At 50.6% G+C, this 18,394-nt stretch overlaps 1 protein-coding gene across 1 annotated transcript in view; it reads right to left on the reverse strand.

Annotated features, from left to right (window-relative positions):
• Nucleotides 1-373: 373 nt before the first annotated feature.
• Nucleotides 374-18,394, reverse strand: part of LOC131210104 (uncharacterized) — a 31,128-nt gene continuing 13,107 nt past the window's right edge. Inside the window, exons 2-3 of the mRNA XM_058203303.1 lie at nucleotides 1,977-2,789; nucleotides 374-1,922 (exon numbers count right to left, since the gene is read on the reverse strand). Coding sequence (XP_058059286.1) covers nucleotides 1,078-1,922; nucleotides 1,977-2,730 — 1,599 coding nt within the window. The 5' untranslated portion in view covers nucleotides 2,731-2,789 and the 3' untranslated portion in view covers nucleotides 374-1,077. The remainder of the gene's footprint in view (nucleotides 1,923-1,976; nucleotides 2,790-18,394) is intronic.

Genomic DNA, 18,394 nt, shown 5'->3' on the forward strand with positions numbered 1-18,394 from the left:
GTCCGGTCCGGCCAGGGTTTTGACTCCCCCGAGGAAGCCTGGGCCCAAAATAAGACGAATGATGACATTCGCAGAACCCACAAAAACGGCCCGGATTAACGACACGATGCGAAATCGTCCTCACGTTTCGATGAATATGTTTCTCTCTCGCTCTCTCAATGATCAATTCTTATATTGCTACACTCCGCTGCTCCGTACACGCTTTGCTCTAAACGACTACTTCGTTTTCAGTCCGAAACAGAGGAACGTCCTCCGCTTAACGGTGTATGTGTGAAGAGTGAGAAGTCACAATGATGTCGCGAATGTACTTAAATTACGTGCGCAGTAAATAGAATAATTATTGGTACTGTATTATATTAAAAAAGAAGGACCACAAACTTTCTACAATCTTAGAAGCGAAATTAAACAGATGAACCGCGAGACCGGCCACGCTGAGAGAATGGTATGAGGATCACGGGGGCGGGCAGGACAACGCGCGCAAACTAACGGTACTGTACCCTATCAGGATCACCCATAAACCGGCGGACACAATGTAACTTCTACTCGTCGGTCTATCCGGAAGCCGTGGAAAAAGCCCGTGGCCACCAACAAAGTTGCCACTTCCACGGGATGATGTCGGCCTCACTGTTTCCGGCCAGTCATGGAGCGCCCGAAAAAGTTGCGATGCGGAGGAAACTGAAATGGAAGTGGGCTTAAAGTTTGGTCATTCTTGTCCCCGCACGCGCGCCTCCATAGTTTTCTCTCCGCAAAGTGGCATGTCTGTTGCTCGCCGCGTTTTTCTCCTCTTCTGTTTGCTCATTTGTAAGGACGGACTGTGCGCCGCGCCGTGTTCATCTCTGGTTACCCCTCTTAACACGGGGACCGTGTCCCCGCACACCGTCCCGTTCCTAGCCGCAATCTCTCACGCACGACCGCGCACGCTGATGATTGTGTTGTACTGTTCCTACAAAACGCTAAGGTGCCTACACTACACACGACGCCCAAACTGGCGGAAAACTTGTTCCATCCCGCGCGGAGCGCATCGCAGCAATCCATCCTGGCCTACTCTACCCGCTATCGCTCCACGGCCCTATCGCCCTACAATTTTATCAGCTTCGGTGCGCTCAGCTCCGGCTTGTCGTCGGCCGCGTCCTCGCAGAAGAGCGGACGTTTGTTGGCACCACCGTGACTGCTGCTGTTCTGGGAGTCGCCACTATCGGCCGCCGTATGCTCGTCGGCACCACATAACGTCGTCGTCGTTGCCGCCACTGTCGGTTTCGTTGTCATTGCTGTCGCCACCACTGCCGCCCCGGAGTCGGCGTCTAAACTGTCACCCGATTTTGAGCACTCGTCGCCGTCGGCGGGACTGCTTTCGGCCGTTGATTTTCGTTCGGTTACAGGCGCTGGTACCACCGCCTCGCTCTCGGGCGCGCCGTCCACCGTAACTTCTGACTTCTGCTGCTCCGCTGTGCCGTTGTTCGAGACGGGCGTTGTGTCCTTCTTCGCTACCAACGCGTCCTCCTCCACGACGTTGGCACTACTGTTGTCTGGCTCGTCGCTTCCCCGAGCCTTACCGTTCGCTACCACCACCGGCCCTGCGGCGGTGCCACCTCCCGCCGCTTCGTTGCTTTCCGATTCCGACGATTCGACCGCGGTGCGCGAATTCTCATCGTCCTCCTCGTCCCCGAGCGCATCCTCCTCTTTATCATCGTCGGCCGTTCCATTTTCGTCCTCGTCTTCGTCCCGCTCGTCGTCCTCATCGCCGTCTTCCTTCGAGATTCCGTTTGCGGCACCACCGGCCGCCGACGCCACACCATTATTGTTGCCCGGCATACCGCCGAGCAACTCCGGTTGCAAATCCGTCACGATGTAGTGTGTCCAGAGGGCCAGTTCGACCTGATGGGCGGACCACTTCTTTGCCTTCGGTTTGCCGGCGGCGGTGTCTCCGTTTTCTTCGGTCCCCTTTCGCTTTTTGCCACCCTCCGTCGGCGGCTCACTGTCGTCCGCTGCCGCCGGCGTCGACCCATTTGTCTTCTCCCCATCGTTGGTCGCCTCTTCGCCGCTGCTTTCCGGTTTGTCGTCCTTTTTGTCGGAGGTGTCTTTCTCCGTGCCGACCGCCGCAGCCGGCGGGTCGTCACCACCGCCGTCATCGGTGGACGTTTCCGGGAGCCCGTTCGATTCGACCTCCAGATTGAGACGGTCCATCGTTTGGTGGATGTGTGTGACGAACTTGAGATACTCCTTGGTCGTGTAGTCGATGCCCTCGATGTCCGGGATCGCCATCAGGCACTCGTCCGCCATGAACGGCGCGCTCTCGGGCATGGCGGCGGCCAGCAGGGCCGACGCCATCGTGATGCCGACCCCCTTCAGGTTCGAGAGCGCGTTGAGGGCCTGCTCTAGGTTCGGCAGCTTGCGGAACGCTTTCCGCGTGTCCATCACGACCGCGCGCGGTGTGTTGATTTTGATCAGATACGAGAGCTGCGGGTAAAACTTTCCGCGCGTCTGCTTCCACTCCATCGTCTGCACCAGCTCCTCGTGCAGCAGGTGGGCATCGCGGCCCCGCTTCTTGATCAGCTTCGGTAGTTCGTTCTGATACCACTCCTCGAGCCGGACCAACTTCTCTGCCTTCTTGCCGTTGCCGCGCGTGTCCGCCTTCAGCCGGAGCGCCTTCGGGTACAGCCCGAGCACGTACTCGAACTGGGCCGAGTTGCCGTGCTGGAAGAACGTCGCACTGTCCTTGACGATGGCCATTTTTCCGGACCCTGTGTTCGGCGCGTGTTGTTTACTCTCTTTCTCTCTTTTATTTGGGCCTACAAAAGAAGAAGAAAACGAAACACTGTTAGCAAATTTTGTCGCTGGAAAATGCATCTAAAATTCGTAGGAAAAAGAAGCGCCACCGACCATCAATCTTTGCGCGCAGCAAATTATTCATTTCAAGTGGCGCGACGCGGCACCACATCAACCGAATTGCATGAATAACAATTTAGTGCAGGTCCTTGAGAAGCAAAGCGCCGCCCGGCGGTCGGTGACCGAAGCACCCCACCAACATCAACATCCGAGAGTGTGCTGCTGCGTTGGTAGTTACTAAGCAACCACCATCATTTCGCCGTCGGCTTTTGGGGGGTGCGGGGCCCACCAACCAAAGCGGTCAAGTATTTTGCCCGAGCAAATTGTCCGCCGGAGGAGTGCCCCAAACGCGTGTTAACGTTTAGTGCCGCTTTTACGATTAGTATTATTACAAGCCGCGTTTCGGGGCGAGTGGGAAGCCCAACAAAGTGTGCAGGATTTTTGGTAAGCGTCTGCACCCCGAGGGCAAAAAAATAAGGACCATAAACGAGCAACGATGTTGCAGGACCTCTTCGCCGCCGCCACGATGGTGCTTCTGCTCATTCATTATGCATTGGTGCATAATTTATTCACAAAAACGCGCCGGGCCGGGCGAGTTCCTTTACGGGTCCTCGTTACAAGATCACGCCAAAAAAAATCACTCCAAGAGAGGGTGGTCTCTGTTAGGAGAGCGTGCGCGGTGTCTACCTATCACTCCCGCCGGATGCAGGGACTCATCATCATCAGCTTCATTTAGACCCGGAGCCGGAAGTGGACACGGTGAGAACAAAGCGCGAAGAAGGTTTTGTTGCGCTGATCCCTGCCACCTCGCAACCGCAACAACGTGCTTCTGTGAGGGAAGATGCGAGCATCATTTAAAGGTGGCCACTTTCGTCCGAACGATGAATATTAAAGTCGAGCCATCGAGAGAAGGGACACACGCAAATGGCTGACCTGAGGGATCCCATTGGACCGCAACTTCGCAAATACTATAAAATGGTGGTGATAAACGGTAGCTTATTAGCCTCCCCGAAAGGAAGCTGCACCGGAACGAGGGTCCATTTTTCAGTCATTCTAAACAGACTCGCTCGCTCGCTGCATAAATCATAAAAGCCACATCCGCTGGCATGGAGAAGCGCAAAGCGGCAGTAGTACATTGCCAGCCCGCGGCACTTTTGATAGTGTTTGATTCGGCATTCGGCGAACACGCAGAGCCAGCGGAGATTTCGTACGTGTCCTCTCCTCCCTCTGGCTTGTATGTGTGCTAGCATTTCCGGGTACGCTATGATTCCTGCTTCGGGACCTCACACAGCATCATCGCGCTGGATGCGAGTGAGAGTCCATTTTCGATATCGTCAAGCTCATGAATCAAAACTTTAATGCGTGTTCGCCGCGCGCAAATGGCCGCCGGAATGGAGTCGATCTTTAACCCACTCTCGACAGCAGTAGCAACCCGTGTTCCGCGTTGGCACCAGCATTGGGCTGATTAAAGGAAGTGTTGTTAGAGAATTGTGCTGAGCATGGAGCCTCGACATCCTGCGGCACCGCAGCTCGACACACACTGGCCCACAGCGTTGTGTTGTGTAAATATCACTGGCCTGTCGATTGCCACGGAACACGGCGTGCGTGCATGCGTGAATATTCATGTACATGGAAAATGCAGTGCACCGTTTGGGGCCAAAAACACACCTTTTCGTTGTGCACTCCCCTAGGACATTAGAAGTAAAATGGGGCCGTGGGGTCCGCCGTGAACCAAATAAAATAGTTCGACAGGCCGACGAGTGATCACACGGTATCCTGGCCTGTGATGGTGATAACGACACGTTTTTTTTTTCGTTTGCTTTAGCGGTGATAAAAACGGATTCGTTAATAATTTATTCCCGTGTCCCTCGTCGGGGTGGTGCATCATCGATCGGCCTCGATTTATAAATCAATTCCGTAAACGACCCCACTCTTTCTATGCACCGCTAAAAGGTTCCTCGCAACCCGCACACACCACAATAGCTACCCCAGCGTGGGGGCCCGATCGGTCAATAATAGATAACAGTTCGCTGAATCCTGTTTGGCACACACAACAGGCGCCGGGGCAAACGAATGGCAAATTACTTGGGTGCAGATTTATGTAGCCCAACCACCCTTTTTGGGGCGCGGACGCCTCAGTTTTTGGACCGGAACCTCACCGGGAACACTGCTGTTTGTGTTGCATAATTTTAATTTATCGATACAGTGGCGAGGAGGATTCTCTGCAGATTCGCGCACACATGGTCCATTATCGTTAGCAATATTATGATTAAACATCATCTAATTAGTGTTTAGAATGGCAGTTTGGAAACTCTCCACCGGAAAGCGAGTAGATTGGAGTTTTTTTAGCTTTGCTGACTTTCCACTATACGAACCCAGTGCCGTTATTGGCCACTGTCGACCGAACTCCAGCTTCAAGCTCACTACAGAGCGAGGGCTACGCTTGAACCAGAAAATAAGCCGCCAAAAAGATTTATGCCATTTAATCTGCATTTGAAACATTGTTGCCGAGCACCGGGAAGTCCTTATCGGGGAGAGAGCGAGGTCGAATTACGACAAAGAGGACCGCGGAAGGAGGTCGAAGCAAAGCTGGTGGTGAATAAACGAAAATTGTTGTTCGATTGAACAATTCGACAAAACCTGGGAGCGGCCGGGTGGAACAACAATCCCTCCGCCGCCAATGGAATGAAATACGAAAATTCCTTTTTCTCCCGACCCAAAAAAAAACAAACAAACGACCAAAGAAAGTTACTTCGACGGTCCCACACGCGACGGAATGCCTTCCCGGCGCGTTCCCCGTTTCGCGGGAAAAGATTAACTTTATAATTCCCGGCAGGCAAGAAGGCAACGGTTCGCTCTTGGGCCCCTGTGTGCCACCGGAAGGAAGAATGACTTCCATCGATTCATCTTCGTCATGAGAATGGACCGGATGAAATCCCAGCCCAGATCCCTGAGAAACCCCCCGCCCCGAGAGACCCCGACGGGGGAGCGGAACGAACAAAATAGATTGCGCCAAATTCGTTTCCAAACACCGATGATGATGATGTTTTGCGGGGCGCGCCCCAAATTGAGTGTAGGGGGAAAAGATCCGTTTAGCGATCGGAACATGATTCCCTCTCCACGAAGGTCACGAAGCGGGAGCGAGTGTTTGGAATGTTAAGTTTCGCGGAGAATTAAATTAATCGCCATTAATCGATGCTCAACGAGGGCCGCGATTGATTGGGAAAAAGGCAAGGCTCCAAAGGGCCAACGGTAAAAAGAGAGTCGAGAAGACTAATATATTCATTCCCCGCGTAATGAGAGGATATATAATTGACAGTACCGTACAACGTCGGACCGGGCCCATAACGGAAGCGCGTAATTTGTTTTGCATTTCATTCGTTCAACTTCAATTACCGGCCCGGCGTTGAGTTAGGACGGTACCCCAATCTTTTAAGTAGAATGATTGATATCAACAATAAGGCGATATGTAACCAATTTTCTTATCCGGCTACAAGCACCGGGCGGTCTTGGCTTGCACCATAGGCAATGTTGATCTCTGTTGCTTTCGGTAACGTTGTGTTTTTACGGGTGAGGTGCTTAGTCGCGCCCCAACCCTCCGTCACGTCGGTCTAGGGAATCAAAACCGGTCCCAACATTCCCGGGAAATGGAACAATTAAAAAGTTAAATAACTACACATGGAGCAACGCCCGGGGCAAAAAATCCCAAAAATGATATTTCATAGCGCAGCAAAAACCGACAGAACATCGTGCCTCGAGAGAGAGAGACACCCCAAATAAAAAGGTTGCGAAATTAGTTGCAAATTACTTTCTCCATTGATGCAACAACTATTGGCGCAAAGTTTAAATTTAACCCAACCCGCCGCAGCAGCAGCAGCAGCAGCACCAGTTGTTGGTGGAGTTTGCTCCGGATTTCCGCGACCGGCTTTAGTTCCACTTCTTGGTGTGTGCCGGTTTTTTGACTCATTTCCGGCACGAGCATCGTCGTCGTCGTCGTCGTTCGGCAATTGCAATGCCCGCGACGTGATGTATGCGCAGCTTAAAACACAACACTTTCCCCACAAGTCGCTGCCGTCCCCAGGCCCGCCCAAAGAACTCTCCAATGGTACCCCGGCCCGTGTGGCCACCCAAAACTCGGCTGCTCGTTCGGCTGGCCTCCGGGAAAATGCACACTTTCCGGTGGGCGGTGCTGCTGGTGCTGATGCGACATCACACATGTACATGACAGATAGACAGACAGTGAAGTGACAGCGAAAATTCATCACTGTCCGCTCCCTCCCGCCTCCCACTGTCAGTGGAAAGGCAGTGGAAAGTAGCAACTGCGGCCAGTTGGATCGCTACTAACTACTGCATATGTCAGATGCATCCAGCCGGCAGCAGCAGCAGCACAGTTGACCGACCGTTTTCCGGTGCCACATGCTTTTTTTCTACGGGGTTTTGTTTCTCGTCCAACTTCCTTCTCGGAGTGCGCGTGTATATGTGTGTGCTTTTCCGGAATGTGCGCCGGAAGCGATACAGCAGCAACGGAACGCGTGATCGCGCTTGTGCAGTCGAAAGGAAATATCCGGCTTCATATCCGGAGTAAGTGCGTTCCCGTCGGAAAGAGTGATGAGAGTGGCGGATTGACGTCTGTGTCTTTTTTAGTTTAATGTTGATCTTTTACAGCTTTAACTGGAAAGCGGATCTGCTCGAATCCGCCCGTCTTGAGGTAATATTATTGCACTCAGGGGCGCCGATAGAAGACTTTCTGTTGTCCTTGCTATTTGAAACGAGCCAACCCAAAGTCGAATATTGGAAACCAAGCAAACGTTTATCACCCGTCAATTGCCTGCATAACAGGACGGCCCTCCTGGCGGAAACTGTGTGGGGACTATTGGTGTGCGCTACAGCCTAAGCTGTGATTTTTAAATAAATAAAATTATAAATAAGATACACCATCACGGTGTCGCTGCCACTGTTTTTGTGGTCGGTTGTTTGCCGGCGGAAAACCTGACAGTTTTGGCCAAACTCCGCTCCGCTTACGGAGAGACATAAATTATGCGACTTGAAATGGAAACCAAAGAACAAGAAGGTGACGTTCTTCGTTCGCGCGCAATTCGCCGCCGGAGGAGCCACAGATTAGGAATTTGCCTCCCCCACGACCGAAAGAATGCTGGCGGCGATCGAATTCCAGCACCGGGAGAGCGGGCGCGGAAGAAAATGGTTTTTCTTTTATTGAAGCCAAAACAAACTTTTCCTACAACGAACGCGGGAAATGAAAGATCCGCACTCAGGTCGCCCCCCGATTCAGTGGAAGCGACCCCACATAGCCAGGCAAAAGAAACACGCCAACGGCGTGGCAAACCGAAGAGAACTTATTCGCCTCTTACTTGACTTCTCGCGGACCCGGGGGCCCCGGGATGGTGCCAGTTTGTCTCAGGTGACGGCAGAAAAGTTGTTTGCCGGATGCGGGGCTTTCTTGTGCCGGTCTGTTCGTTCGTTTCCCAATACCCGGCCGGATGCGGGCGGAATGTTGTTGTTTGGAACAAATAATATCCGCCGCCGCAGCTCAACAAGGTTCCGTTCCGGAGTTCCGTTTTATTTTTTTGCCGGAGATGGATCCTCACTTTGGGTGGATCACTTTCCGCGGTGATGGTAATTGGCCAACTACACAACCAGTGCGCAGCGCAAAACGGTGAGGGAGATAATGATCTTTGTGAGGGCCATCATTCCGCGAGGTGTTGATTTGATCTGGAGAAGGCCATCCAGCTAGACGGACACAATATTGCGGGCGGTCTGTAAAGGAATTCCCAAACTTGCTCGTCTTTTTCGGGATTTTTCCGTTGAAGACTCCTCGCCGTAAGAAGAGCTTATGTCAAGAATTAGAGGGGGCCCCCAACTCGGACACAGACCCGGTCCCCATTGGACTTAAACAGGAGATTATGCAAACTTTTCTTCCTTCGCATGAACAGCACACACCCATCGATCGATCCTCAAGAGAAAGAGTGAACTAAACCAAAAAAAACAAATTCCAAAATCCGTTTATGCAACGTGTGCCGGTGCGTGACCGGTGGGGTAGGTGTGCACAGCGGACACAGCAAGGCTGTGTTCCGGGAACCGACACCACCGACGGGCATATTTCCAGCAAATTCCACCTCTTCGCGATCCTGCCGCCGGACGAAGTTTATTGGGCCGAGAAACAAAGTTAAATAGCCAAACACAACAGAGCATTAGCCCCACGCCGTTGTCCTGCCCACCCTGGCTGGTGATCGGATTCCGGGCAAAGCAAACAAAACCACACACAACACGGCCCACCACTTGTTTCGCCACCAGCAATCACTTCCGGTGAGGTTGGCCCCGGATGGCCATCATGGATTATTATGCTGCTGCTGCTGCTGCTTCTGGGAGAACAGCAGAAATTAAATATAACATCAGGGAAACTTTCTACGGCTGGCGAGGCCTGGTGGGGACTGGACCGGTGTTTTTCTTCGCTTCCCTCTCGCGAGCACCCTCGGGGCTTCTTGTTTCTAACAGGGAGGAGGTTGTACACAATGACCTCAAACAGAGAGCCGTGTTCCGTGAATCGGTTTTTGACAAACCGGGAGGATTGTGGGACGAATCCTTCCCGCCCATACACTGAGGGCTGAGCTGAGAAGTTGGTTCATCCTGCAACAGGTTCTTCAAACAATTTGTTCCGGGTCGGGGGAAAGGGTCTCCTTCCCGCCTGTGGCTCTCGTAAATATGCGCTAACCTATGCGAAAAAGCATAACACGTAATGAACATTTCGCTCTGGTCGGCAGTCGAGTACATTGTGTGCCTCCTTAACGAGGGGCACCACGCCACGAGATGTTGTTAAAGTCACATCATGTGAGACGATTGTTTTACTTCGGGGATTCGGGATCGTTTGCCTTTCGATCCGCCGCCCTTGACCGTCATGGGATGCTGGATGATTATGTTCCACACTCCGGTTGATTCGCAGCAACATTGTTACAGATTACACTTCCATTGTAACGGTCGAAGGGAATACTGAGAAAAGGACCACGACTTCGTACGATTTACTTCTGTCGGCAAGCACACCGACCGACCGACATCATCATCATCATCATCTGCGTCGTCATCAGCGGTGTGTTTGGCCGTACGCTCAAAATTCACTTCGGAAGTGGAGGCTAAAACAATGGCCGGAAGCGGGGGCAAGGAGCCCGCGGGCGCGCCACATAAGCCGGAGTCGTTTGTTTTTATGATTATGATACACTTTTCATCGATTGCCGACACGCGTTGCAGCAGCGCACCGGTGGAGAACCCGTGGAGCGCCGCTGCTGGATCTACTTCGCTCTGGCCCCGAAGGCTACAGCGCGTATTTTTAATATCGTTTTTATTGCACACCCTAATGGAATTATGTTTATTTCTAGCGCTTTGTAAGCCATCATTAACCTTCAGAGTGTTTAACCAAAAACATTACTCCTGTGTGAATTTGATAATCACAATAGATCCACGATCAATAAAAGTCAGCAACGAGCCCAAAAAATAATAACAAAAGGACTGAGCATGTTTCGAACATTCCGGGGTTTTAGAGACATTTTATCAACAGTTGATTCTCACGTCGCATTCCGAAGAAAATGAGAGTAGCACACGCGAATCCTTTCTTGGAAGCGTATAGAAAAAAAAACCTTCCTGCTTTGCCGTAAAAAGCTGAACCCAACCGAACAGGAACATAAAATTTTAACGAATCCAGCAAAGAGTCAGTAAAAGGGCCGCCACCACGTGGTGAAAACGCACCAAACGGCCCGCGACCGACCCACTTTTGAACAGCCACCATCAGCAGTTGATGACGCGCGCGTGCGATCGTCATCGTCGTAATGATTACGTCGTCGTCGTCGTCATCGTCATCGGGACGCGGTTTGAGAATATTTTTATCGTTCGTCCATAAAACCTCCCATTCGCCCGCCAGCCAAACGAGGGTTTAGTCGCCGAAAGGGTATCTTCGGCCGGGAAAGGGATTTTGCACCCTCAGCACAGGGCCGCGACAGTCATAACCGAAATCCTGCGGTTGTTCCGGGTGTGTGAGTAACAGCGGAGTTAATAGTCCCCACAGCGCTAACGCAAGAGAGTACACGATTAACTTGCCGCTTTTTTGTGGAAAATTTTGGGAAAAATCTGCAGACTTCAAATCGGCCAAGGGATCGGATCGGGGTGTCAATAATGGTGCACTTTTTGGGCATGTACCGGGAATACCATTTTTGTCGATGCGTTTCTCGATCATCTTTGTGGAGTGGAAGATCATTATTGGCCATAGTTCGCAAGACACAAAAACTGCATCAACTTGCGTGTCACAAGTTCATAGAAGAAGTAGCTAGCGAAAAGTAACTTAGCAAATGTAGCAGAAAATCTCGCTTGTAGCAAATGTACCCAAAAATCTATCAACTGACAGCAGAGAACAAATGACTCTGTTAGTTCCATCCTCAAATGACGCAGGAATAGCTGTCAGTTCCATCCTCTCTTCTGTAAAATACCTAGAGATACTCCACCGTCTGTACTATTGATTTCAATTGTGCGAAGTTTATGTATTTTTCTTGATTACTACCTCATTTATCGCGTTGCTATTATAGTATTAAATAATGGGGGAGTGATAAAATTTAAACTAACAAATAAAAAATCTATTTCAATTTGCTGGATTCACTATAATTTAACAGACTCAGAACAAACAGACTGGATGCTCCAAAATCACGTATTATTCTTTGTATCAATAACGTTTCGAACTCTTCGTATAAACTTACTGTATTTCTACGTGGATTTTTAACACATACCTTATTTATGATTCAATATTTAAAACAAATTGATCATGATAGGCAAGAACATGCTAGTGTTTCGTTATAGTGTTTTTTCACTGTGAGAAATATTGAGTAACCTCGTATCAAATCGCAATTGAATTTTGAACCACGAAGAAACCTTTAACAAACCTGCGACTTTAAATACGGGGTAACGCATGAGTACTTACATAAATTAGTATGCCACCAAGACTTTTTAATGGCTCATATGGTTTGGTTTGAAAGGTTTGTTGTTTCGCACCCATAATCATCAAATAATATGGTCAATCATTCGCTATGGAGGTTTCGATTCGTCAATCATTCGCTATGTCACATTTCCAAATTTATGGCAAACAGATAAAAGAAATATAAAGTTTATAAATGTTTGCCTATAAAAGTCGTTCACCAGACACTGGGACAAAAAACATGCATCAGTAGGACGAAGACGGTGCAATTTAGAACGGAAATATGGATTTATATGGCAAATACCTTCTCTCCAGCACCAGAGCTAATGGCAAGGATTGCTTATTACCTAGAGCCCGTATTCCATGTGGGCATTTTCCCAAGTATAAGTTGCCATTATATTTTCCCAAACCGTGCACACAATGGACCTAGTAGTACCACCAGCTACCCCCAGTGTCACCATTAGTTTGTTGTCGAAACAATCTCAGTCTGGTGGACCGCCGCGTACGTGTGTCGATCATCGTTCGCCGCGGCCGGGCAACTCGCCATCTGCTGCAACATAATTGAAAACTCTATCAGCGCAATAATGCTATAGCCAGGAGGAACCAAGGTGGGGGTCCCTTTCGAGTGTCCTCTGGCGACACACAGCGCGATAAATGGCCACCAGCGACCGCCGGACTGGCCGATTCGAGACGTGCAATTATGTGCATTCCAAAGCGGGTCGTCGTCGTTGTGTTTTGCATATCCCTTCTGGAGCAAGGTACACCACCGGAAGCATCATGTTCCGAGCCCGACACCAGTTGCACCTCACCCCCGGGGGACCAGTTCGTCCGAAGAAGAGAGAATTCAAATCAGTGAAGCTCAGCATGGACACAGCATTATGCTGATGGGGGGGTGTAGCTAGCTAGCGGCGGCCACGTTTACCAATCGAAACATGTCGCCCACCGCTCTTTCTAGTGTTTAATTGGGCCATTCACAACCGGCGCCGGGCCGGTTCCGTTCCCCAAAATGAGTCCCAAATTGTCTGTCGGTGGCACGGGAACACCCTGGACCGACTGGACTCGATATAACACTTTCTAGCGACGATTATCAATTCCAGCGCGCCACCGAGATATGCGCCAGGACGAGGACGATGCCACCAGTAGCGGACAATTAGTTGCCACTGGCACCGTTTAGGGCTGGGTCTCCCGGGGCAGAGGTGGGCGTGTGAAAATGGTGTCAGCCGTGTTTGCACACGAGAGAGGTCGTGTGTTTCTGCTGGGTGATTTGGGACACGGCGGTGGCGGCGCATCGATATGCTGGCCAGGAGGTCGTACGTGACAGTACGCGCGAGAACGCCTTCCGTCGTCGCCGGGCTGTATGATGAGTAAATGATTGAGGCTCAAACATGGCCAGATGACACGACGGTCGCCGGGGTGGTGTTTTTAGCGCCAGGAACAGCGCCGCGACTGATGACTGATGGTTGGCAACGGCACACTGTTGGCATCTGGTGTTAATTGGCAGAGGATGACATAAATTAAGCAGGTCCCGTCCGTCCGTGCCAGTGCTCCCATCAGAATCAGGATCATTCGTTTCAGATTTTCCACGTTCACCGCGCAGAGGGCAACGAGCCCTTTACGTTGTGCTGTGTTTGCAAAAGGCCACCATTATGTGGACATTAGAATTTAGTCCCGATATCGGGGTGCGAACTCTGGAGTGAAGTCCTCAGGCAGTATCTAAAAGGGATCGATCTGCAGATAAACGTATCTGAGCGACATGACACTCTGACCGTAACTGATGAAACCCTGTTAGCTGCGAGTCGAGAGGAAGATGCTCAGATTTATATTTCTTCCCCGTCCTTGTAGAGGGACAATAGAGAAGCAGCTTCAACAACGAGCAGGGTACCGCCTCAGCAGTGTGTATGCCTCGTCAGGCTCCGGTGGACTCGTCATGTCATGAGAATGGCACAACAAAAGGTGCAACTCCTCTTATCGAAAACTCTTACATTTCCAACCTTCACCACTAATCATCATTTACTTCAACAAGGCGGCGGTTCTTAGTGGATCTCCGTGAATTTATTATTGCTCACTTTTCAGGGCATCGGGTTTTCTTGCGCCATGGAACGATTTTATGGAACGCGAACCCATCTAAAGTTCAACAATCGCTGATTGCCGTGTAATGGAAAAGAGTACCACTTCCTCGCTCACTCGCTACGTTGTCCAGCGTGCACTTAATCATCGCACAATGGCATCGTTTCCTCAATCAACTGCATCCCGCTGACGCCACCATCACCGCCAGCAGCGCAAATGCACAGCGTGAAAGTTGAAACTTACCATGCGCCTCCATCTCGTGGCGAGAGATGGCGCACCAAACCAAGAGCTGGATTAAGGGATGTTATCCGTCCCGAGCAAAGCGTGTCTCTGTGTGTGTGCCCAGCGGTGTAACAATCAATGGGTCGGCCGCCGCATAATTGAATTCTGAGCAACTTTGAGAAAGCTTTCGCTCGAGCCCTCAGCACACAGCTCTCGTTTCGCTCGGGCAGAGGATGGATTTATGGCAGATGAATTGATTAAAAATAGGAAGGATAGAAGGAGAAAGATCGGCCACTCGTCTCGAAAGTTAAACATTTCCACCCCATCAAAATATGCAGGATATTTTCATCCCTGGAAAAGCTGCGCTCAATATCGGTGGTGATCGGTTCGGGAAAAAGAGTAGAGAGACAGGGAGGCAAAAAAAGGGGGGCCGATTGCATAGATAAGCGAAAGATGGACGGACGTTGGCGGAAGCTACGCACACCGGGCCAGAGCAGAGAGCTTAAGGAACCATTCGCCCCGCCGATGCCAAGAAGTGCGCGCGGCCCCCAAATAATCTCGAAAAGATGGAGCTGCATGGACGCAAAAATGTAGACGAACACACATTTTTTCTGATTTGAAAAGCACTTTTCCCAGGTTCTTCCCGATCGTGCGATCGATTTTATCCATCTGTGCCAGCCAGCGGCAGAATAAACAAGCGATCTCTCAGGGGCCAAAGTTTGCCTGCGCGCTAGTTGATGGATAATCTATCGTGTCGGCAGCATTTTCCTACGCCATCGGAGCCCCGAGGGTCGTCTTCGTCTTCGTGATGCACATCACGCACCCGACGAGCAAAGCGCGAGAGCGAAAGAAATGATAAAGAAAGTTTTCTCTTCGTAAGCGATGACTTGTCTTCTGCTGTTCCCGGTCTCCGGGAGCAAAAAGAATGTCACCTTTTTAGTGTAACTTTCTCACCCCACAGAAGATCGAAGAATTTCCAATAAAGTTTGTGGATTCGTTGATTTTTTTCAGAACAAAATGGGGAATCGAGGCGATGCACGAGTAAATGGAGGGCTTTGGAGCGCATCGGAAGCGAAGCATAATGTTGTCTGCCGTAACCATCGAATGGCAAAAACCTCTAACTATTGACCCCTACCCGACAACCTGGGTTCCAAGACAAAGTTCATCACACCGGCTGAGAAGGTGATGGACTGTGACGCATTAGCGCAGAATCATGTCTCGTCGCTCCAGAAGACGACGCGCAGCTCAATGTGTTTGCATAAACTTTGCAACCCACCCGAAAGAAAAATCGGAACCCGGGACAACCACAGGCAGGCGCCATCAGAGGGCAGGTCGATAATGATCCCCTCTGCCCATCATCGATTACCATACACACCTTTTCGACACGAGTGGTTGCGTCGACATTTTCTGCCAATTGATTTTCTGCCGCACGAATGGAACTTCGGGGTCTCAGAAGAGGAGGGTGATCGATGTCGAGAGCGCGTTTCTTATCTTAAACGTGGGAGACCACGCTGAAACCCCACCAGACGGATGGATGAACGGACACACACAAAAAATGGCGAGGTCAGAAAAGGACACGCCGGCCACAAACGAACCGAAGCCGAGAGAAACCAATGAACCATTAAATTGACCGGCGGTTATGTTGCCAGCCAAGCCAGCCAATGGTGAGGAAAAAGAGTTCCATCGGTGAGAGCGCAATATGTGTGGACGATTTGGCAAATGGGGCTGCTGTAAAGAGCACAGATGTTGCGGGGCAGACAGCAGACGTTAGCGAACCTTCTCGTCGTAACACAGAAAGCTGCTTTACTTTAGTACCAACCAACTCGCCCTTAAGACGTGACACAAAACCCGGGATGGCACCTCCTTATTTATGGATTGACCATTCTTCCACAACTCGTTTTCTTTTCTTTCATGTCAATATTTCTTACAGAACTTATAGATTGTTGTTGAGCTCCCTAATGATAGTCGGTCAATCAAAAATTTGAAATCGCCACGCCCATCTCCAAATCCATTCGCCAAATCCATTCGAATAAGAAACGATCGTCAAAATCGAGTCTCAAAGCAACATGTAACAACAACGATTGCTAAGCTAAGGTTACGCAGCTTGTGGATACGGTCGGACCCCTCCGAGATGATCTCCGGATCACGATTTCGTTTTCTTAACAAATTTCGTGTGCCTTTGACGTAACGAGACGAGGGCACACGGGAGCAATCATTTTGCAATCACGCGTTGTGTCCGCCACATCTGAGCGGCCGGCAACAATACGCAACAACAAAGTGTACCACCAAAAGCCGCCGATGATGATGATGATGATGAAAGCTCGACAGTTCCAGTGCACCCCTCACGGGTGATGACAGATTTTTCCTTTGTCCCGACAACCTCAACAGCAACTGTTGGCCGCATTCGAGAGAGAGAGAGAGAGAGAGAGAGAGAGAGAGAGAGAGAGAGAGAGAGAGAGAGAAACTTTACGAACCCCGAGACGAGAAGCAACGAAACTTTCACCACCTTAATTACGGATAGCATTTTGTTCATCTTCACACACATTGTCGGCCAACATCATGTTGTAATGTTGGCCGTGTATGCTACTGCATTGACCGGGTGGGTACAGAGCGGGGAACTGGGTTGTCATTTCACTCCATGACCAAGAATGGGGGGGACCGCGTCGCCTTTCAGTCACTTTTTTTGCTTTCGCTACACATCGGTCGGTCATTTGATAAATGTGAGAACACTTCACCGACACAGCTGTCCGGGGAGGGAGTCACTAGAAGCTCCATTACCGTCCACCAGAGCCCACAAGTGGGCCGAAGAGTAAAAGGAGGCACACATAATTGTGCCGTCCCACGGGGCGCACGCAACCCTTCACAGCTCCTCGGATGGGTTTTCCATCGGCTTCCGACTGTTGCTGTCTGTCTGTCTGATGATGCTGGATTTTAAACGTTTGCTTTCTTTCACGTACAGATACATCGCCTTCTGCAACCGGAAAATGGTCCCCGTGCGTGCCCTACACCCTCTGCGCCGCGATCGGTAACCGTTAACGGAGCTGCCCCATCGATCGGTAGCCAGCTTTTTCCCGTGACCCAGAAATGATATCTCGAACCGAGTACGAGGCACCAGTAACGCCGTACAGATGTTTTCACGCCGCTTTGCCCAGCTCTGCCGGTCTTGAACTTGAAATGTGTTTATGTGTATCAAACTTTCCACGGAGGGCCTGGCCATTAACTTATCCCCTCCCTTCACACCACATCAAGATCCGTTCTACGCGGTCCGCGGTTGCAAGACGTTTTGCATCTTGCTGTCCCGTGGGGAAGCAAGAAATACACTCTCTACATGCTGCTGCGGTTAGAGTGTAACAAGCTTGAGGATGTGGCGAACAAATGGGTTTGGTGGTTCACAGTCCCTTCAGTTCCACACAATAAAGAGGCCCTCCTTTAAAAGGCCCCCATCGCAATCTCACAATCTCTGGAAGAAAATCGGTGGAAAGATTGGAGTTGGAATCAGACCTTCCCAAGAGTGCAGACTTGTCTTGAATCCGCGTCGCTAAAAAGGCCCCTTAACAAGTGCACCACATTAGTTGACGAGATAAAAGGTTTGGGTCCCCGTTCATCCCAAGAAACAATTGACAGCACAACAACACAGGAGCAGCAGCTCTCTGACCCGGTTTTTGTCAAACTTTCTCACTTGAGAAGCTGTCAAAAAGTTCGGTGGCAAGAGTGTGTTTGAGTGCCGGTGGCTGTTTTGACACTCGAGTGCACCACCACTGACACCACTTGCCTCTTTTCGGTGGCAACTTTTCTACGGTAACAATAGATTATCATTGTGAACCGCGGTACACCTGTGGCGCCCTCAATCGGTGGCGGTGTTGTCATAATATCGCACCATATTGGCGTGCGAAGGTCAGAGGTGTGATGGAAAGTCGAGACTTGAGTTAGGTAAAGTCCTATTGAATGGACTTGAAGTGCACAAGTCGAAAGTGCCTTGAATGATGTAGCTGCAGGAGACGTCGCGGCATGTCAGCAACGTTCGTCGGCATTCTGCTGACTCCCCGTTGACTAATTTATTGCGATCAACGGTCAGCTAACCTAGGCAACGAACGCCGCCGAAGAGACTCCATCTCTTCCAGCACATAAATCGTGGCGAATTCTGTTTTATATCTGCCACTCGCCCACCAAGCCATCAACAAAAGCCGCGAAGACTACCGAGACCAGAACCAGGACATCATTCAAAAGTCCACGCAGCAACGTACGAATGGCCGCCGGGCCGCCGTTATCATAAATCATAGTGCCGCGCGGCACCAAATTCGGCCCCTAATC

Source organism: Anopheles bellator, chromosome 2 (assembly GCF_943735745.2).
Source record: "Anopheles bellator chromosome 2, idAnoBellAS_SP24_06.2, whole genome shotgun sequence".
In the NCBI taxonomy this organism is placed as follows: Eukaryota; Metazoa; Arthropoda; class Insecta; order Diptera; family Culicidae; genus Anopheles; species Anopheles bellator.